Raw genomic sequence first — 23086 nt, 5'->3', positions numbered from 1 at the left:
ACAGTTTAATAATAGGAACAAAAAAAATAATAATAATAAACTGTAATGAGAAGGAAAACAATGAGAGGAACAAAACCCAGGGAAATAAACCAGTGATACAACCGCTCTCCACTTGCCCACCGATGCCCAGCCAGTCCCCAAGCAGCGACCACTACCCCTCAGCCAACTCCCCCCAGTTTCTATACTGAGCATGACATCACATAGTATGGAATAGCCCCTTGGGCAGTTTGGGTCAACTGTCTTGGCTGTGCCCCCTCCCAGCTTCTTGTGCACCTGGCAGAGCATGAGAAGCTGAAAAATCCTTGACCAGTGTAAACACCACTTAGCAATAACTAAAACATCAGTGTGTTATCAATATTATTCTCATAGTAAAATCCAAAACACAGCACTATACCAGCTACTAGGAAGAAAAATAACTGTATCCCAGCTGAAACCAGGACAGTATCCACCCCTTATTCTATACCATCCCTGTCATGCCCAGGTCCCATTCTTTCCAATACATTCCAATTAATCACCACCACTTTCCCTGTCTTTTGATATATACACACAGATATCATTAGGCCCTTAGTCTATGGGCCATCCCTCTAAAGTGTCCATTGAGTTCATTTAGTCCATGCCTTTGGGCTCCATCTGTCATAACAGTCCTTCAGGGCAGGAGAGCTGGTGTGTGGTGTTGGATTGTTGCATGCTGAAGCCAGCTCTGGTTCCATCACTGCTGCACTTTGCTCAGTTTCATCAAAGTTCATTCTTCATTAATCTGGGTGATTCTCACTGAAATATTGTTGATATGGTGTATAGCAACCATAGAAGTGATGACATACAGTATTAGATAGCAATTAACATCATACTATTCAGTTCATTGGCTATTCTCACCCAAAATCAAATCCCCTTGAGGTACACAGCATAATTCCCCACCCTTCCGCATCACCCACCAAGTGCACCCAGGTCCTTGAGCAAAAGCAATCCCACGAATGGGCTTGCCTTTGCCCAAGGCAGGAATAACCCAGACTGTCTTCCCCAGCATGCTTTTTGTGTGTGCTACATGGACTTTATCCCCTTCTACAGTACGTAAGGGTTTTGATTGGGCAGGGCCAGCTCAATTGGCAGATCCCCTAGTGTTGACTAACCAGGTGGCCTTTGCTAGATGTGTATCCCAATGTTTGGATGTCCCAGCACCCATTGCTCTCAGGGTAGTCTTTAACAGTCCATTGTATCGTTTGATTTTCCTGGAGTCTGGTGCATGCTAGGGGATGTGATACACCCACTCAATGCTGTGTTCTTTGGCCCAGGTGTCTGAGGTTGTTTCAGAAATGAGTCCCATTGTCTGACTCAGTTCTCTCTGGGGTTCCATGTTGCCACAGGACTTGCTTTTCAAGGGCCAGGATAGTGTTCCGGGCAGTGGCATGGGGCACAGGATATGTTTCCAGCCATGCGGTCGTTGCTTCCACCATGGTGAACACATGGTGCTTGCCTTGGCGGATTTGTGGGAGCGTGATGTAATCGATCTGCCAGGCCTCCCCATACTGATATTTAGCCATCATCCTCCATACCAGAGAGGCTTTAACCACTTGGCTTGCTTGATTGCAGCACGTTTCACATTCATGGATAACCTGTGCAATAGTGTCCATGGTCAAGTCCACGCCTCAGTCATGAGCCCATCTATATGTTGCATCTCTTCCTTGATGGCCTGAGGTGTCATGGGCCCACTGAGCCATAAATAATTCACCCTTCTGTTGCCAGTCCAGGTCCACCTGAGCCACTTCAATCTCAGCAGCCTGATCCACCTGCTGGTTGTTTTGAAGTTCTTCAGTGGTCCAACTCTTGGGTACGTGAGCATCTACGTGACGTACTTTTACAACCAGGTTCTCTACCCAGGCAGCAATACCTTGCCACAATGCGGCAGCCCAGATGGGTTTGCCTCTGCACTGCCAGTTACTCTGCTTCCATTGCTGAAACCACCCCCACAAGGCATTTCCCACCATCCATGAGTCAGTATAGAGATAGAGCACTGGCCACTTTTCTCTTTCAGCAATTTCTAAAGCTAGCTGGATAGCCTTTACTTCTGCAAATTGTCTCGATTCACCTTCTCCTTCAGCAGTTTCTACCACTTGTCATACAGGACTCCATACAGCAGCCTTCCACCTCCAATGCTTTCCCACAATACAACAGGACCCATCAGTGAACAGGGCATACTGCTTCTCATTTTCTCATAGTTTCTTGTACAGTGGGGCCTCCTCAGCACGCATCACCTCCTCCTCTGGTGATATTCCAAAATCTTTGCCTTCTGGCCAGTCCATGATCACTTCCAAGATTCCTGGGTGACTGGGGTTTCCTATTTGAGCCTGTTGTGTGATCAGTGCAACCCACTTACTCCATGTAGCATCAGCTGCATGATGTGTAGAGGGGACCCTCCCTTTGAACATCCAGCCCAGCACCAGCAGTCGGGGTGCCAGGAAGAGCTGTGCTTCAGTACCAACCACTTCTGAAGCAGCTTGAACCCCTTCATGTGCTACCAATATCTCTTTTTCAGTTGGAGTGTAGTGGGCCTCAGGTCCTCTGCATCCCCAACTCCAAAACCCTGGGGGTCCACCTCCAGTTTCCCCTGGTGCTTTCTGCCAGAGGCTCCAGGTAGGGCCATTCTCCCTGGCTGCGGTGTAGAGCACGTTTTTGGCATCTTGTCCTGCCCGGACTGGCCCAAGGGCTACTGCATGAACTATCTCCTGTTTAATTTCTTCAAAGGCTTGTCATTGCTCAGGGCCCCATTTGGAATCGTTCTTCTTCTGGGTCACTTGATAAAGAGGGCTTACGATCAGACTGTAGTTTGGAATAGGCATTCTCCAAAACCCCACAATGCCTAAGAAAGCTTGTGTTTCCTTTTTACTAGTTGGTGGAGACATGGCTGTTATTTTGTTAATCATATCCACTGTGATCTGATGACGTCCATCTTGCCATTTCATTCCTAAAAACTGGATGTCCTGTGCAGGTCCCTTGACCTTACTTTGTTTTATGGCAAAACCAGCTTTCAGGAGGACGTGGACTATTTTCTTCCCTTTCTCAAGGGCTTCTTCTGCTGTGTTGCCCCACACGATGATGTCATCAATGTATCGCAGATATTCCGGAGCCTCACCCAGTCCCAGTGCAGTCTGGATCAGTCCATGGCAAATGGTGGGGCTGTGTTTCCACCCCTGGGGCAGTCGATTCCAGGTGTACTGAATGCCCCTCCAAGTGAAAGCAAACTGTGGCCTGCACTCTGCTGCCAAAGGGATTGAGAAAAACGCATTAGCAATATCAATTGTGGCATACCATTTGGCTGCCTTTGACTCCAATTCGTACTGAAGTTCCAGCATATCCAGCACAGCAGCACTCAGCAGCGGTGTGACTTCATTCAGGCCACGATAGTCTACTGTTAGTCTCCGCTCTCCATTAGATTTTTGCACTGGCCATATAGGACTGTTAAAGGGTGAGCAAGTCTTGCTGATCACTCCATGGCTCTCCAGTCGATGAATTGGTTTATGGATGGGAATCAGGGAGTCTTGGTCGGTGTGAGATTGCCTCTGGTGCACCGTTGTGGTAGTGATCGGCACCTGTTCTTCGACCCTCAGCAACCCCACAATAGAAGGGTCCTCTGAGAGACCAGGCAAGGTGGACAGCTGTTTTAATTTCCTCCATCTCCAAGGCAGCTATACCAAAAGCCCACCGGTACCCTTTTGGGTCCTTGAAATACCCTCTCCTGAGGGAGTCTATGCCAAGGATGCATGGAGCCTCTGGGCCAGTCACAATGGGGTGCTTTTGCCACTCATTCCCAGTTAGGCTCACGTTGGCCTCCAGTACAGTCAGCTGTTGGGATCCCCCTGTCACTCCAGAAATACAGATGGGTTCTGCCCCTATATAGCTTGATGGCATGAGGGTACACTGTGCACGAGTGTCCACTAGAGCCTTATACTCTTGTGGGTCTGATGTGCCAGGCCATGGAATCCACACAGTCCAGTAAACCGGGTTGTCCCTTTCCTCCACCTGGCTGGAGGCAGGGCCCCTCTAGTCCTGGTCACAGTATTCATTACCCACTTTTTAAAAATATGAGTCGGGAGTTCCTTCATTAAAGTCAGGAGTAAGACCAGCCCTTCTACTCTGTCTGGGGAACTGCCCACTGGAAACCAGAGCAGCAATTTTCCTGGAAGAACCCCCTTTGGTGATTTTTTTTCCTTGCAACTTACGTACCCGTGCCTCTAGGGTCAAGGTAGGTTTTCCATCCCACTTCCTCATGTCGTTTACGTGATGATGCAGGTAAAGCCGTAGGGTGTCCCGTGGTGTGTACCCTCTATATCTTCTCTCTTGAGCAGAGGGACGCTGACTTCTAATGGCTGAGATACTGGTCTGTACAGGTGGAAAGTAGGACCTATCTTCTTCAAGTCGCTGGACCTTCCGGGACAGTTTCTCCACAGCTGAGACAAGGGAGGAAGAGATACTTTTTTCGTATTCCCAGAGCTGGCTAGCTGCTTTATTCACTGTTGGACCCTATCTGTCTTTCCAGTTCAGTATTGCCAATGAGTTGCCAACTATGAAATGGTTGCCATCACGGAAACATGGTGGGATGACTCGCACAACTGGAGTGCGGCGATGGATAGCTATAAACTCTTCAGGAGGGATAGGCGAGGCAGGAGAGGCGGTGGGGTAGCCCTGTATGTTAGGGAGTGTCTGGATAGTTTAGAGCTTAATGATGGTGACGATAGGGTGGAGTGTCTATGGGTAAGAATCAGGGGGAAGGCCAACAAGGCAGATATTGTGGTGGGAGTCTGTTACAGACCACCCAACCAGGATGAGGAGACAGATGACCTATTCTGTAAGCAGCTGGGAGAAGCCTCATGATGGCTAGCCTTTGTTCTTGTGGGGAACTTCAACCTGCCAGACGTCTGCTGGAAATACAACACAGCAGAGAGGAAACAGTCTAGGAGGTTCCTGGAGTGTGTGGAAGATAACTTCCTGACACAGCTGGTGAGTGAGTCAACTAGGGAAGGTGCCCCGCTGGACCTCTTGTTCACAAACAGAGAAGGACTTGTGAGCCATGTGATGGAGGCTGTCTTGGGCAGAGTGATCATGAAATGATAGAGTTTTTGATACGTGGAGAAGCGGTAAGGGGAGTCAGCAGAACTGCCACCTTAGGCTTCTGGAGGGCAGACTTTAGCCTGTTTAGGAGACTGGTCAACAGAGTCCCCTGGGAGGCAGCCCTAAAGGGCAAAGGAGTCCAGGAAGGCTGGACATTCTTTAAGGAGGAAGTCCTAAAGCCACAAGAGCAGGCTGTCCCCAGGTGTCAAAAGATGAGCTGGCGGGGAAGAAGACTGGCCTGGCTGAATAGTGAGCTTTGGCTGGAACTCAGGAAAAAGAGGAGAGTCTATGACCTCTGGAAGAAGGGGCAGGCAAGTCAAGAGGACTACAAAGGTGTAGCGAGGTTGTGCAGGGAGAAAATTAGAAGGGCCAAAGCCGAGCTAGGAGCTCAATCTGGCTACTGCCATAAAAGACAACAAAAAATACTTCTTCAAATACATCAGCAGCAAAAGGAGAGCTAAGGAGAATCTCCAGCCCCTAGTAGACAGGGAGGGATCACAGTGACCAAGGACGAGGAAAAGGCTGAGGTACTTAATGCCTTCTTTGCCTCAGTCTTTAATAGCAGGGCCAATTGTTCTCTGGGTACCCAGCCCCTGAGCTGGAAGATAGGGATGGGGACCAGAATGGAGCCCCCATAATCCAGGGGGAAATGGTTAGTGACCTGCTACACCACTTAGACACACACAAGTCTATGGGGCCTGATGAGATCCACCTGAGAGTACTGAAGGAACTGGCAGAAGTGCTCATCAAGCCCCTTTCCATCATTTACCAGCAGTCCTGGCTAACTGGGGAGGTCCCAGTTGACTGGAGATTAGCAAATGTGACGCCCATCTTCAAGAAGGGCCGGAAGGAGGACCCGGGGAACTACAGGCCTGTCAGCCTGACCTCGGTACCGGGGAAGCTGATGGAGCAGATCATCCTGAGTGCCATCACACGGCATGTAGAGGATAACCAAGGGATCAAGCCCAGCCATCATGGGTTTAGGAAAGGCAGGTCCTGCTTGACCAACCTGATCTCCTTCTACGACAAGGTGACCTGCCTAATGGATGAGGGAAAGGCTGTGGATGTTGTCTATCTAGACTTCAGTAAAGCCTTTGACACGGTTTCCCACAGCATTCTCCTGGAGAAACTGGCTGCTCATGGCTTGGACGGGTGTACTCTTCGCTGGGTAAAAAACTGTCTGGATGGCCGGGCCCAAAGAGTGGTGGGGAATGGAGTTTACTCCAGTTGGCAGCTGATCACAAGCAGTGTTCGCCAGGGCTCTATGTTGGAGCCAGTTCTGTTTAATATCTTTATCAATGATCTGGATGAAGGGATTGAGTGCACCCTCAGTAAGTTTGCAGATGACACCAAATTGGGCAGGAGTGTTGATCTGCTTGAGGGTAGGAAGGCTCTGCAGAGGGACCTGGACAGGCTGGATTGATGGGCTGGGGCCAATTGTATGAGGTTCAACAAGGCCAAGTGCAAGGTCCTGCACTTGGGCCACAGCAACCCCATGCAACACTACAGGCTTGGGGAAGAGTGGCTGGAAAGCTGCCAGGCAGAAAAGGACCTGGGGGTGTTGGTCGACAGCCGCCTGAATATGAGCCAGCAGTGTGCCCAGGTGGCCAAGAAAACCAATGGCATCCTGGCTTGTATCAGAAATAGTGTGGCCAGCAGGACTAGGGAAGCGATCGTGCCCCTGTACTCAGCACCGGTGAGGTCACACCTCGAATACTATGTTCGGTTTTGGGCCCCTGACTACAGGAGTGACATTGAGGTTCTTGAGTCTGTCCAGAGAAGGGCAACGAAGCTGGTGAAGGGTCTAGAGCACAAGTCTGATGAGGAGCGTCTGAGGGAACTGGGGTTGTTTAGCCTGGAGAAAAGGAGGCTCAAGGGAGACCTTATTGCTCTCTACAACTCCCTGAAAGGAGGTTGTAGAGAGGTGGGGGTTGGTTTCTTCTCCCAGGTAACAAGCCATAGGACGAGAGGAAATGGCCTCAAGTTGTGCCAGGGGAGGTTTAGACTGGATATTAGGAAAAATGTCTTCACTGAAAGGGTTATCAAGCATTGGAACAGGCTGCCCAGGGAAGTGGTTGAGTCGCCATCCCTGCAAGTATTTAAAAGATGTTTGGATGAGGTGCTTAGGGACATGGTGTAGTGGTGGTCTTGGTAGTGTTAGGTTTACGGTTGGACTCGATGATCTTAAAGGTCTTTTCTAACTTACACGATTCTGTGATTCTGAGTTGGCACACAACGGTGTGTTCCGTACCAACTTCCGCCACGTGGGTCGTGTGCACTGGACTTCATCTGGATCTTTGGGTAACTGCTCGTCATCCAGGTCACCATAAATCACCTCCAGCATGGCTAATTCTCTCAGGTCCTGGATACCTTTCTCCGTGGTGGTCCATTTCCTGGGGTGATATACAACATCTTCCTTGAAGGGATATTTTTCCTTCATAGCTGACAGGATTCGCCTCCAGAGGCTGAGGACTTGTGCCTCTTTTCCAATTGCTTTGTTAATGCCCCCTTCCCTAGAAAGGGATCCCAGCTGTTTGGCTTCCTTAGCCTCTAATTCCAGGCTACTGTCCCCATTATCCCAGCACTGGAGCAGCCAGGTGACAATGTGCTCGCCTGGATGATGGCTGAAGTCTTTTCGCATATCTCGCAGCTCACTCAGGAATAGGGATTGGGTAGTTTCCATCTCATCCACAAGTTCTTCCTCTTCCTCTCCTTGTGATAGCCTTGCTCTTGCATCTTCCCTTTCTAAATGAGTTGACTTTTCACTTCCAGGATTTCTTCTTGTGTATAGGGGCAACTGATACTGACATGGGTTGGTTCCCTGTTTGAATGGCATTATCCGTCACAGTGGGGTTGGAGTGACTGCAGTGCCTGTCGCAGTGGGGTGTGGAGTAGCTGCAGTGCCTGTCGCAGGGGGGGCTGGAGTAGCTGTGGTGTCTGTCGTTTTGTCACCAGACCCTTGAGGGTTCTGAATAGTGTTGAACAGAGCTTGGTAGGGATGGGCCAGGCCCCAGCACATTGCAGTGATTTGTATCTCCTTAGAATTGTCAGGGTGACAGCATACTCTTCCCAAATATTCTACTAATTTTTCAGGATTCTGCACTTGTTCAGGGGTGAAGTTCCAAAAACCTGGAGGTGCCCACCATCCTAGGCATTTGCCCATGCTATCCCACACACCCTGCCACTCATAACTATCCGACCTTGGGGCAGATCTCTGGATGGTATTCTTAAATTGCTTACTAACTGTCTTGTCCCACTCGGTGGGTTGCGAGATGGGTGAATCTTTTCGGTTCCCCGACTGTTTGTGTACTGACAAAAGCCGATCTCTGCCCAGCAGAGCCGCGTGGTCGGTAGAGTCACAACAATGACCCAGAGGAACAGTCTGGCCAGCAACTTTATTAACTGGCGAATTCCACAAACGGACAAACTTAACGAACTGGCGAGCTTAACGAACAAACACAGGCAATTTGGCAATGGAGCTATTTTCCGGGCAACCCGTCACAATTTATCCCAAACTTGCATATATATTGGAAGAGCAGAGGAGAAGAGAGGAGGAAAGAGAAAGGAAAAGTATCACCACCCTTGGATCCCACGATGATGATGACAGACGTGGCAATCCTCCAGTGGTGGGCGCGCGCGCACTTCCCTGGGGGGGGGGGGCATGTCTTTTATAGGCTAATCCCCGCCTCCAGGTACGCCCCTTCAGCACTTACATGGTTCTTGTTCTAGAAAGTTCTCAGTCTTCTGCGCAGGCGCTGGGGGAGGGGGTGGTCGCGAGGGGTCTCTCGGGCGGTTGCAAGCCCCTTCCTCAGATCAGCGCTGTGTGACCTTTGCCATACATGGTCAGGTCCGGCAGAACCCGGAACCGCGCATCCTCTGACGCGCTCTCCACGTCCCGCTCTCGCTCTCCCCCACCCCGTGCTCGCCGACCTGCCGTCGCCATGCAAATAGTGCCTCAAGTCGCCACAATGTTTAAGACATTAACTCTTTCAGTCTCTCACACTAACCTTAGACAAAACTGAAACAATATTCCCAAGCAATACCAATAGAAGTATCTTAACTACCCAAGGATGTTCAAGATACTGAAAAGTTATTGTAACGAAGGAGGAAACATTGTAGAAGAAAGTAGCGAAGGTGCCATTTTGTATTTCCTCCACAAAAATCCTCCCGGAGGAAGAAGTATAATTGCTGATTGTCTCCATGAGGTGGTACCCGACGTACAGTAATGGCTTCAGTACGAAACTTAGATACCGAAGTAAACTCAAGGTCACTGTTTTAATAAGAAATTTCCCAGACAAAACATCACTAATCACAGCAGAGCACAGCAAGCTGCAAAAACCAACACCAATCTTTAACATGTACAGCAAAAAAATGAGCATGGTGCAGATCAGGTAAACCAATATCGAGAACAGATGAATCAATATTGTGGCCTGCAACTACTAACAGATCTAAATTCCTTAATACGCTCTGGTTAATCTGTTATTATCTCAAACCCTTCATGCCCCACATTGAGCACCAAAAAGGACTGTGGTGGTTTAGCCCCAGTCAGCAATTAAGTACCACGCAGCCGCTCACTCACCCTCCCCCCCCGGTGGGATGGGGGAGAGAATCAGAAGAGCAAAAGTAAGAAAACTCATGGGTGGAGATAAGAACAGTTTAATAATTGGAAAAAAAATAATAATAAATTGTAATGAGAAGGAAAACAACAAGACAGCGAGAGGGGAACAAAACCCAGAGAAATGAACAAGTGACACGACCACTCTCCACCCACCGACCGACGCCCAGCCAGTCCCCAAGCAGCGACCGCTGCCCCCCGGCCAACTCTCCCCAGTTTCTATACTGAGCATGATGTCATATGGTATGGAATAGCCCTTTGGCCAGTTTGGATCAACTGTCTTGGCTGTGCCCCCTTCCCAGTTTCTTGTGCACCTGGCAGAACATGGGAAGCTGAAGAGTCCTTGACCAGAGTAAACATTACTTAGCAACAACTAAAACATCAGTGTGTTATCAATATTATTCTCATACTAAAATCCAAAACACAGCACTATGCCAGCTACTAGGAAGAAAATTAACTCTATCCCAGCTGAAACCAGGACAAGCTGTTAAATCACCATTAAAAGAAGCTTAAAATACATTGCATTCTTTCCTAATGTTATGTGTCCATATATGTAACTTCCATAGTTGCTATGAAGATGTCATTCAATCACTAGCTGAAGCAGAGATGAACATTATGGTTATGGATGGGAAATAGAGTATCTGAGACATTATTTTAACGTGTAAGTTGGTTATGAAATATTTGAAAAACTTCTCAATCTGAAAATGACATGTTGAAGTAGAGGTGGCTAAAGCACTTGGTATATTGAGTCATTTGTCCAAAATGAGCACCTTTGTTACTCACAAAACCTACTTTCTCTATTGGCTTACAGAAGTAAGTATCAAGAAGCAAATTTGTTAGTTATACAACTGAATAGGTATATTTTTATGTGCTTGTATGTAATACACTGAAGTATGAGATGTTAGTAAGGTGTCTTTTTTTAATATGGTTTTAAATGTGGTGTATCAGTTGTTGCACTTTAATCATTTTTAATTTATCACAAAATTGCAAAGACTTATGTTTAGAGTTCCTCTGCAGCGCATGCTTTTTTGTTAGTTACTTTATCTTGAAAATTTAGTTGAATATTTGTAAGTCTAGGAAAGAAACATTATTGACTGAAACATGGCAAGGAAAGGTATGTTTCTCTCTGTTTTCCTACCTTTAAAAAAACCCAGTATTTATCATAGGTTAACCAATTGCTAGAGGGAAGTTAAAACTATATAATTCTGTGAGAATACTATGAACATTGCTTGAAGTTGACTTGCAGATTTATTTGCTAACTTAAATCACAGCTATCAAAATTGAATGGTCTATTTTATAGCTTGGGTAAATGAATCTTTTCCTTATCTGCCTCCTCTTTTTGACATGCGATTGTTTTGTCCTCTGCAACTAAGAGATGAATTATTAGGTAGTGGCACTGTGTTATGATATACCACAGATATAGGAGGATTGAACGCACTTTCTATTTAAAGGATACTGTCAACTGTTGAAGGCCATAACATTCATCTTCCTACAGGAAGGAAAATCCTGTAAGCATTTCTGGAGGGTACCATTTTAAATGTCTGTTTTAAAATATCTTGCATTTCTAAGGCTTTGTTTAGTTGTGGTGGTGGTGTTTTAAAATTTTAAGTGGCTTAGGATTGTTAAAAGGTCAGGCTAAGAGTTTTATGCCTGTATACCTATAGCTTTCATTTGAAGTATTATTTAACTTTATGGGAATAGTTCGCTAGTGTTTAAACCCCCTTCCTCGGAGAGACATCAGTTCTCAGACAGTCTTTTACCTGCTGTTGCTGTGAGTTGTCTCTAGAACTACTGTATTTAAAAGAGAACTAAAGGAAAAAAGTGTCATTTTCAGTTAGTTTATGTACTTAGCAGAACTCTGTATCTTGTTACTTTCATTAATATTATAAGAAAGAGCAAAGCTTTATTTTTATGAACTTTCACAAACAGGAGAGAAAGAAAGAATAAATTGGAAAATGTTTCTGTAAGTCCTATTTGTGACTTTTAAGAACTTCAAGTAGTAGGCAAACTTACATTAATGCTTTAGTTTTCTGCTATGACTAGCAGCACTTTTAATGGTTCATTTTAAGCTTTGGAAGCAGACAAGTAGTGTGTATAATTGTTTGTTTCCCTTGCATAACCACATATTCTTTTCAAACTGTAGCACTCTCATCCTGTATTGAATATAGATCTAATTGTTCAACAGAATATTTTTAGGAAAAGTTAAGAGACTTTTCTGTTTTCAGTACTTGTAGAAGCTAGCTTATTATTGCTTTAAGTCTCAGGAGGTGAGAAAGGCAAACGTGCATAGCAGTACACCCTCTATGTTTCCAGTTTGGTGAAATTCTCTACCTGCACTTGAAAAGAAGCCTGTAGGAGGGGAACTGTTTTCCTTTGAGTGTCTGTGGAAGGTGAGGAATGAGTCTGATTAAGATCAGCAGATCAGAAGGCAAAAACTTTGTCCTGTGTAGTGTTATGTTTCCTGAAGTATTCTATTAATGTTACATAGTTCAGGATTCAGGATGTTGATAAATGTGAAAAATTATTGCACATGCAGTTCCTGCTGAATATCTTGACTGTAGAAGATCAATACGTACATTATACTACTGGTGTTCCCTAATCGTTAAATACTTTTGATTTCTTTAGGGATCATACAGTGATGATGTTTTCCTAAGGATTGAGGTTTAGAAAATTTAATTTGAGGCTTGCAGCTGAATTTTGCATTACAAAATGACACTAGGCACTGTAATAGAAATAGAATGCAAAGGAATGTCACCTCTTGGAACATGTTTTCATACTCTGTCACATTTTATATGAATGTCAGTAAATTACAGTGAGAGGCTGTACAGAAGGAGGTAGAGTAAAAATACATTGAAGGTTTAGAGTTTCCTGATTTTTTTTTCAATAATATTACCTTTATCATCACTTTAAATTATTCTATATTAGCTTATTTTTTCAAATAGATTTTATTTCTAAAATATATTCACAAGTTTGGGGGAAATCAAGAGCTTTTTTAAAGAATAGAGCATGATTGGAGTGCTTCAAAAAAGGGTACTAAGTACATGTATGTTTAAAATGCTGAGGGCCCCTACCTGAAATGACCTGTGCACCCACATAAATCCTGGTTTGACTGAGAAATCAATCCAGGCTGAGCTCACTGCAATTTCAGGGATTTCTAAAGGCAAGTGAAGAATTGTCTTTATTTCTGAGTAAGCAGTTGAACAGAGTTTTAATTTGTTGATGTCCACATTCCGACATTTTAGGCCTCTCCATTCCTTTGAAGAATATCTTTTCTGTTAATCAGTTTACCTGAAATACGCAAGTGAGATTTCAGCCAAAGGGTTGAAATATTAGTTCTTTGAAATTAACAGAAGCATGTAAAGACTTACTGTTATATGATGCTTTTGATTCCCAAGACACACCTTGAAACCTCCATTAGGCCATTTTCAGGTTGAATATTAGAAGAAAAGGACAAAGTGTCAATAGCTAAAGCTCTGTTAGTTATCATTAAAGTAGTATAAAAAATGCTTATGTCTGAAGCAGAATTACTTGGGATCTATTTACTGTGTTCCAGACCAAACTTTCAGTGAAGCGTGAAAAATTTCAGCCCCAGGTCAACAATTTGGAGTATATGTAAAGCTAACAGAATTTTCTTCTTAACCTTTCAGGTGACAAATGCTACCTTGAGGTACTAATCAAGAAACTTTCTTTTCTCATTCTGACCTCCTTGTAGACCTTTCAGTCTTTTAATGGTCTGACTTGTAACATGAGTTATAGTTATCAATGCTTCTCTAAATCACAATTTTATGCTCATAGACTGGAGGAACTGGCTGTGATTTGTGCTAATTATGACATTCCCCATATTGTCAACAATGCGTATGGAGTTCAGTCTTCAAAATGTATGCATCTTATCCAGCAGGTAGGAGCTGTGTATTTCAAATAATAATTTTTTTAACAAGTATAAGTAAATCTCTGATTGTAGACAACACTAGCAAATTTTATCGCATGCTTCACAACTTTGAGACTAATCCCATGTGTGTCTGATATTTGAACAATTTTCTGAGAAAGTGGAGTAGAGGGAAATAGAGCTTAAAAATAATATTTGTTATTTCTATTATGTGATTTTTCTGTATTAAAAACGAACTTATTTAGGTTTTATGTTCAAGTGTCTCTCATAATGGAAAAATGTCTTTAATAAGCATTCTTAAAATATTTCATAAACTTATTAACTAAAAATAAAACAATGGTTCATACTTGAATAGGGATTAAGCCTTCAACAGAATGTGAGTTACAGATTTTCAACTGAAGGTACAAGATTCTACAGCAACACTTTATAGGTGATGCCACTGTTAAAATATTGTCATCACAGAGAATGGCTGAGAAAACTGGGTTAAGTTCAATGTTGTGTTCAAAAAAATTTAATTTCTATTCCTGTTTTATGTGAAAAGGAGGTTGCTTTATATCTAAGATCAGCCATGAAACTTAGAAGACTTGCATTTTTGCTCACTGCAGTGTACATGCACTGTTTCTTCAATATTTCTCTTTTCTCTCTGTTGCCCATATCAAAACAATAGGGGGATTTTTTTTTTTAACAGGATCCAGGGGATCCTGAACTATTATGAATTTAAAATATGTGGGTCATTTTTTTTCTAATTAAGAAGACATTACGCTATTAACTGTTATTAACTATAATTATGACAGGAATGTCATGTTGGCATTTCTAAACCTTGAGAGACTGAAGAAATTTGACAAAACTTGAAGTGATATGTGAAATAGAAAATGGCATGTACCTTATTTGTAATGTACTTAGGACATATTTATTGTATTTAATTTGCACAAGTTTAGTGAAATTCTGACATGAAGGGGGCTGTGGAATTGCTGAGTTTTACTGCATGAAATGTATCTAATTAATCTTTTCAGACTACAAAGCTGCAAATAGAACTGTTACTGTGTTGGTTTCTGTGTTTTTTCTTGGCTTCTTGGTAGGTTGTTTGGAGGTTTATTTTGTTTGTTCTTTGGTTATGCAAATGTATACATTTGAGCTCTGATTTGGTTTACATTTATTTACAAAAATGTATTTCCTGTGATGGAAAATGTACTGTCTATGAGGAAGTAGTTATTAATGAATACTTAGGAATATGTACATGCTGAGCACAGTGTGAACAGAACTAGCAAGAGTATCACAGGAAAGAGCTTTTGAAACCATTTCATTTGTCTTGCTTTTCCTCTGGTGGTCTCCTGTCAATTAAATCAAATGGTAACTGCTGGCATTCATCTTCTCATCAAAAAGCTGACAAATTTGGAGTTCTTCCCATTTCCCATGCACTAAGCTATTAAAACATAGAAATAGTAACCGTGGTTTAGTTGGATCTGCTTTTTTCACTCTTTTTACCAGAGCTATTAACTCTATTTCTATTTCTTGGTTTTAATATGTAGTACTTTAATATGTATGTATTTGAATATACTTTAATATGTATGTTCTTTAATACAGTTTTCAGGTTCTGTTATGCTGCATACTTTTTAATTGTACAGTTCACAGTAGCATATTACTCAAATTGAAGATGTACTGCAGAATCTACATTTTTTTCCTTTAAGAATATCTGAGTGGCTGGGTATAAGGATGTTTTGTTTTCTGGGAAGCGGGGAAATCTGCTGTAGGAAGTTATCTGGTTCTTGATTTTGCAAGCAGCCTTATAAAGAGTGCTGTCACAGCCCAGTTGTTTTAATGCAAATTTATACATGTATCAAGAAAAATCTTCTTCTTTTCCAATGAAGCATTAACCTGTAGCCTTTACTGTGAGAATCTGTGAAATGTTTTGGGTTGTACAGTTTTAACTGTATTAATTCCCGTTAAATTCCAATGGTTTTCTGTTTGGTGGTTGTTGATAATAAGCTACACTTAGACTTGCAGGAACTGAAATCAATGTTTTAAATCATAGCAAAATAGGAATTTTTAAGGTACTATGTAAGCAGACAATGGTAGTAACAACAGTGAGCAATGTTAAGGAAAGGTAATACTATGATTTTTAGTTTTTCATCACAAATACAATATCTGAGAGAGTTTCAGGAATTATATTTATTTCAGTTACTTTGCTGTGTAATCATGATGCTATCACATGTTTCCTTTTTCCTAATGCATACTGTGGAATTTTTTTTTTGTTCCTTTTTGATAAAGGGTGCTCGAGTAGGCAGAATAGATGCTTTTGTTCAGAGCTTGGACAAAAATTTTATGGTTCCAGTAGGTGGTGCTATCATTGCTGGCTTCAGTGAGTCCTTCATTCAGGAGATCAGCAAAATGTATCCAGGTAACTAGTTCTTGGACTGATTTCATCCATATGAGATAACTGTAGAAAACTTGATTATCAGCTTTCTTTCACATAAAATTTATTTTTGCCAATTTAATCTGTATATTGGTTTTTTTTCAGGAAGAGCATCTGCGTCTCCTTCTTTAGATGTCCTCATTACACTTCTGTCTCTAGGTGCCAGTGGCTACAAACAGTTACTGAAAGAGAGAAAGGTAAGCTTTTTGGCAAGCAGCACTTTCTTGAAGTCAGCTGTTAACAAAGTCTTCTTGCAAAACTGCTTTGTGTCGTAAATTCACTTTCTGTCTAGAAAGCTGTTGAATTTCTTCTGAGCTCACAGCTCTGAATCTGGAAAGGCAATATGATATAATTACTTCTTGGCCAAATGGTGCTCATGAGTAAGCATGATTTTCATGTTTTCCAGACCAGAAGGCTAAACTGAGGGCCTGTACTATCCTGAACAGTATTCATATTTGTTCTGAAGTGTGACTAATACAGTAGAATTTTGCCCACAAAAGCTTAATCTGAGAAGTACTGTGCTGTGTTATCATGGTCACACTGCTTCCAGGACTAAAGCATGAGATCGGACTCTCAGAGGTAACCCGGGGGTCTCTGCTCTTCTTTATTTGGCCCTATTGTACCTTTGTGCTATGATAGTGTTTAATTAAATGTTTGTGTACCACATTCTCTGGAGAATTACAGCTTCTGGTTAGGTTATAAATACTGTGCATGGCCACAAAAAGAGAAAAATACTGTCATTTAAGGTATTCATGTAGATGCAGAGCTAGGTTTCTTCTGTGCCTCCCACAGACTATATGTTTTATGTGGGGTATAACCGCAAACATTCAAGTGGTCTAAGGTTGGAACCTGTGCATATTGAGTTGTCCTTAATTCTGGACGTAAGACAGGCCTGATTGTGCTATCTTTATATGTTAACACAGAGGATTCTTTTTGTAGAGGGTTTTAGGTAAGGAAATGCTGTGAATTAAGTACTGCTAAGTTAATAGTTTTAAATCATGCATGATCTGTTCCATTATTTTAGTTAGAAACTAAGTTCCAGTTGTTTCCTGCTGCCAGCTTGCTGATGCCTCTGATTACCTGGCAGGGCAGTAGTGCTGGATGCTGTGACTTGTTTCTAGCTGCTTGTAGAGGCATCCAGAAATTCTGTACTGGAATTGAGATCCCATAGGAATAGCTAGACTATACAAAACCAAACCAGGTTAGTGGCCTTACAATGACTAAGAAGTGATCTGTGCAACTGAAGTGAAAACATGGCTTATGAAACACTGAAAGCAGTTACCACTTTTACCACTATTGCAATACAGTTTCTAACATTTTATTCTGGACTGTTGTATGTATTGCCATGTATGGTTGGTGTCTTCATTAAAAGCAAATTGTATTTTTTCCCCGTTCACTCTTATTTCCAAAAGCATCTCAAGTGAATTTATCATGTCTTCTTCAAAGCTGATTTTGATGTTAGATTTACGCTGGTAGCAGGTACATAATGGGCAGTATAAATATTCTCTAAGTCATAAATAATAATTCTTTTGTAAATCAAATGTCTTAATGAATAGCTGTATATTATTAATCATGTCATTTTCTTGGAAGTAGAATTCTAAAGTGAATAAAGCATTATATTTTTACAACTTCAGGTCTTTTTATTTCAAATGTGAGTATACTCTATAAACACAGCCTTATATATGGCATAAATGTGTTTCTTTTACTGGATTTGCTGTAGAAATAGAAACCTTTTTTTGCTTAAATTTGTTTCTTCCTGAATTGTAAAAATGTAATAGTGATAGTTTATTGCCTGTGCCCTGTGAAAGCAGAGGCAGAGCTATTAGGCTCCCAGCAGGAGCTATTTATAGCTTGACATTGAGTACTCCTTTCTATATCGGTGCAGCTACACCTACTCACACAAAGTCAGCTATAAAAAACTTCAAGTTTTTTTTTTTCTTTTTTTACCTTATCCTTATTCACATGGGTGTTACTTCAGGTTATTTGAGCTCCAGCCAGAAAGACCAGAATATTACTGAGAAGAGTTTAATCTCCCACAACCAAGGAAAGAAATAGTCTGCCCAGTTTTTCTTTTACACGGATGAACTGTTTAATATAGGAAGGGAAGAGATTATATGAGGGAGCGGAGCACGTACATAGAGTGGGATTTTCTGACAAGCTGGCAGTTGTGGAGTGTGCAATTGTCCAAGAGTATGAGATTCTGTGTTATGTTATGAAGGAGTAAAATGGTGCAGAAGAGCAAGGGACTAACACACGCATGCTGTCCAAGTGTCTGAGTAAAGGTGGCCATATATGAAAGCTTAATAAGGAATGTTTTCAACAGTCATATTTAACCTTGATGTTTCCAGAGAAAGGATGGAAGAAGACCACCGACAGTAATGTTTTCTCACTTGTTCTAAATTTTCAGTATTCGTTTTTATATGTTTATGTGGTGTTTAGAACAGTGGTTTTCTGATCTCAGTAGGGGTTTCTAGGTCCTTTTTTAATGCAGATAATGACAGCTGATCCGTAGTCAAATTTGTTAATATCTTTGCTTTTAAAGAACTCATATTATGTAAAGGTTATGTTTTTGTAGTGACTCCTTTGATTTCTTCAGTACAGGTAACGTTGTGTCCCATATTTTGCATTGCCAGGTCTTAAAACTCTCTATTTTCATGTATGTATTTATGTGTCTGAACCAGGCCACATGTAGCAAATACAGTGGTTGCACTGTGTAATAGCATAAACAGTAGACTTCAACTGTCACCTCAGAACTGATGGAGAGGAAAGACCCTACATTCAGGGTTTACATTCAGGACCCTACATGTCAGGTTTAATACCGGTTAACTATTTTCCAGTGTGGTCCATTTAATCCATTTAACTAATTATTATACTGGTATTATTGAAGAGGTGATGGCTTGATTTTGTTTTCAGCAGTTATGGATTTCCTCATTAGACTTCCCTTAACAATCTAACAATCAAGATAATTCTGATTTTCTTAAATGTATTTCTGTGTTACTTGGGATGTGATGGAGCTTTTTGTATCTGTATCCATCTGTCTGTATACTTTCTAAGAGTGATTAACTGGAGTCATATTTAAAATCACACCGAGTGGGAGGAAATTGTTTGGTTTTTACAATTCAGTAAAATACTTGGTTTACATTTCATGATTTATCATTGATGTAATTATTCTGATAGGAATAAATTATTTGTACAGTTCACTGTGAGTTTATATTGCTGCTCTACTTATGATTGAATTTAAGAATAAGAAAAAAGCCATTTAATGCTGGATATTAAAAATGTATTAAAAAATCAAATATTCTTACAACAAGACAGACATTTGTTACTCTTTTTTTTTTTTTTGTCTAGTCAGTTTGCTACACTGTAGTTTGTCAAACGTGTGGGAGTATTGAAGGATTTTCCTCATGTGAAATATGTGGAACCATATTCAAATTTTAGAGTGGCTGGAGGCAAGATAGTTTAACTGAATGTAATAATCTTAAATGGTGTTGTGTAGTTAAACAAGTGCCAAGTATGAATGGAAGCTTCAGAGAGGCCTAAGTACTCAAAGCATGTATTGGAGGTATGGAGCCTGAGAAGAGTTGGAGCCTATCAAGGAGCCTGATCTCAAGGTCTTGCAACTGCTGAAGAGAAAATGTGTTGATCGGTGTTGTTAAGAAAGACCTTTTAAACAAATATGAGTGTGGTGATTGTCAGCATTAGTGTTACCGTATCAGGTTGGCAAGACTTACTGGGCAGTTTCTGTAGATAACTTTTATATGCTATAAAGTTTTAAAGGTTCTGTAATTATTTTCATATTTTTAAAACTTTCCAGTATATTATAAATTCAGAACAAAATTCTCGATCTTGCAATGCAATAGAATCTATATATGGGGGTATGTGGTATATGTAGGTATCACACATGTGCATGTGTAGTTTCTGTTGTGTGTTTGGCTGCATTTCAAGAAAGTAAGCCTTCTGCTGAGGCTCTCTGGGGCATGTACAGGTCTCCATGCTCAGCACTGCAGCCTCTCTCTGTCTGCATGAAGTGGTGTGCCAAGTGGTCTGATCAGATCACAGGTCAGATGCAGCTGGTCAGTCTAGTATGCAAAGAGAGGCTATGATGGTTGCATTATAAACAGCTGCTGCTGCAAAGTGATTTAAGATGGGACCAGATCAGTCTCAGGTACAGCATATGAGAGTTGGCAGTCTGTATCTAGTGCAAAGAGGCTGTAAAATTACTCTTCTGCAGTGTCGTCTTCAGCGCCATAAATGGCTATATGGCTGTTTTCTGAGGAGAACTCATCTTTTCAGATGGGAGTGAAACAGGGAGGAAGGCAGAGTGTTACAAACTCAGAGCATAAGCGAACTGGGTGGTTAGAACCAGCTAGGATAGTTTCAACCATGCACAAAAAGTTTTCTGGCCTTCATCAGTTGTCTCTCTGTCACTTGATATGGGACTAATGGCATATTTAGTACCCCCATCTTCTGCTTTTTCTCTGGAGTTACTGGCTTTTTCCTTACTTCTTTCCCTCTAGTTATTTTCATTTGGAAAAAGAACAGTGCCTATCACAATGGAGCAACAAATGAAGAGTCACCTATGTTAGTGTAGGTTCTATTAAAAAATAGTTTTAGAATGTAAATACAGGATGATTCAAATATTTTTAATAATTGTTACAAAACTTCTTGGAATATTTTTGTATACGTATGTGGAAGTAGGCTATTTTGTCCAAATAATTGAGTCATTTGGCACATTTGATTCATACACCACTGTTGACTTTTTCTTCATATTTTTTGAGGTATTTTATTGTTTTAGGTGCTAGAAAGACCACAAAAAGTGCAAGACATTTTCACATAGTTTATCATTCATTTCACTAGCCTGGTGAGGTTTTGTGATAAGTGTCTAAGGGGAAAGAGTGAATTAAACAATGAAACTTAACTGACATTTAGTGCTTGGGCTGTTCAGTGCAACTTTAGCATAATAGTTAGCTTCACTGGAGAAAACTTGAGTGCCTACCACAGAAAATCAATTATGTAAGAGCTCATTTGTATATAATTGCTTAGGGTGCTTATAAATTTTCCATGTAACAGAAATATTTTATAATAGAGGTTGGTTATAGATTTGACCTCACAAAAATATTGCTTTTTTCCTTTTTTTGGAAAGGCCGTTAATCTATTTTGCAACAAACTGCTTAACTTCTGAAACCATAAAATATCTAGAGGGCTTCCAATGGAAAGATGCAAAATAGTGTTGTTTGTAAAAATAAGAAGTTTTGAATTTGTGCTCAGGTAGCTTCAGTCAAACTGATGAAAATACATACTTGGATTTTTTTTTTTATTTTTTTTTTCTGTCTCCATCTCCATCCATTCTACCTTGTTTTAACAAACTCCTATGTATGTAAAGGCTCACCTAGTATCCTAGGGATTTAATCTTAATTTAATTTGATACAGTTATACAGCGGGTAACTGGTTATACCAACTTGCAGTCCTTCCAGTAATAAATACTGTAAGAGATGCAATAGAGAATTCCCTAGGTACAACACACAAAAATTAATTACTTGGGAATTTGTTCCTGTTCCAGTACAGGTTTTTCTCAGTTCCAATTTCACCAATAATATCTCCATAGTAGACACAATTTATGTATATTTCTGTAATACTTTGCTGCAATTGTAGAAGTAAATAGCCAGCAGAGGGAGCACAAATTAATTTATGATTTGGCTTCCAAAAAAATACTAATAAAATGGCTAACACATTGGTGATGCTTATTGTGGAAAGCAAGTAACAAATTAGTAATGTGTTTATATTCAGTGAGGGACCAGAAGGAGGGCAAAAGTGTCTGAACTTTTGAAACATAAATGTTTTTCAGCTTCTGTGAGTGAACTATAAATAAAGTCTGATAAATTGAAACCATAAAATCACTTGATTTACAAATGCCTCTGAAAAATAAGAATAATTTTTCACAAATTTCAAGTTCTGATAATTAACCATAGATGCCTCCCAAAATTTTTGTTGTTGTTCCAGGTATTACAGAAGGTTTATGCTCTTGTTGATAGTTGAATCAATAGCCTAATTCATTTAGACAGTAACATGGTACTTTTTCCTCTCTGGCTGGATGCATTCTGTGGTTTTAGGAAGAACAGGTCAGGAGCTGTGTTCATTTGGTCACTCATGAAGTGAGACTGGGTTCAGTGCAGTGGCTCAAGAAAAGAAGCTGTAACATTCTTCTAACTTGGCTACCACAAAGCTCATTTGGTTTCATAAGACCTTTGAGAGATTCTGCTCAAAAACATAATTTTAATCACGAGCTATAATTTGTATCTGTCAGAGTGCACAGGTCAGAACAGGATACTGGTCTACAAACAGAAGAGGCAATTCTATTTAAAGAATGAATAATCACTTGTCAGGTCCAGAAATTGATGAGGATGCTTAAACAGGCAGTCACATTGAAGCAGATGAGCAGCACAATCTTTATGGCCAGAAAGAGGAAAAATCTGGTGTTTAGTATCTTTTAAAAAGACTACCCAGTATCTGTATCTTTTTGCTCGTTTTTATGAGAGACTAAGCATTAAAAAGGATGGAAAAGAAGCCAAAGGATACAATAAGAAGAACGGTGTTTATTCTCACTACGTCCATAAGTGTTTTGAGCTGATATGTGAAGAGGAAGATATTAAACTGAGGAAGACCATGAGCAATTATCATAGATTACTACTGGGGAAGAGCGAGGAAATAAAATAGGGATGAAGTAAGAGAAGCAGCCTTTTATGTGCAGTGTGACTTGTATCTGAGCCAAAACATTTATGAATCTCAGTTTTATGAAACTTTCACAATAAAGGTGCAATCTAATTAAGTGATAGCAGAGATTCAGATATCTCCATTCTTTTAGTAGGCTTGAACAGGAGGGGTTGGTCCCAGGAAGAGGACTGGCTACACAATAGAGCTGAGTATTCAGAAGAGTATATATTGTGGGAAAGAAAATACATTCAAACGTGTACTCATAGCCTTCTCCTTAAGAGACTGTATTGCCATTCTCATACAGAAAAAGAAGTCTATGCACTAGTGGTAATTGTGATTGTGTGATACATGGCAACAA

At 41.2% G+C, this 23086-nt stretch overlaps 1 protein-coding gene across 1 annotated transcript in view; it reads left to right on the top strand.

Annotated features, from left to right (window-relative positions):
- The window catches only part of SEPSECS (Sep (O-phosphoserine) tRNA:Sec (selenocysteine) tRNA synthase), a 37322-nt gene that overhangs the window by 7995 nt on the left and 6241 nt on the right, over positions 1-23086 (top strand). The window contains exons 6-8 of the mRNA XM_072862686.1: positions 13514-13616; positions 15873-16002; positions 16123-16214. Of these exons, the coding sequence (XP_072718787.1) occupies positions 13514-13616; positions 15873-16002; positions 16123-16214 (325 nt within the window). The remainder of the gene's footprint in view (positions 1-13513; positions 13617-15872; positions 16003-16122; positions 16215-23086) is intronic.

The sequence above is a fragment of the Ciconia boyciana genome, chromosome 5 (assembly GCF_034638445.1).
Source record: "Ciconia boyciana chromosome 5, ASM3463844v1, whole genome shotgun sequence".
NCBI lineage: Eukaryota > Metazoa > Chordata > Aves > Ciconiiformes > Ciconiidae > Ciconia > Ciconia boyciana.
The sequence above is the reverse complement of the archived record's forward strand: the minus strand, read 5'-3'. Positions and strand labels throughout refer to the sequence as shown.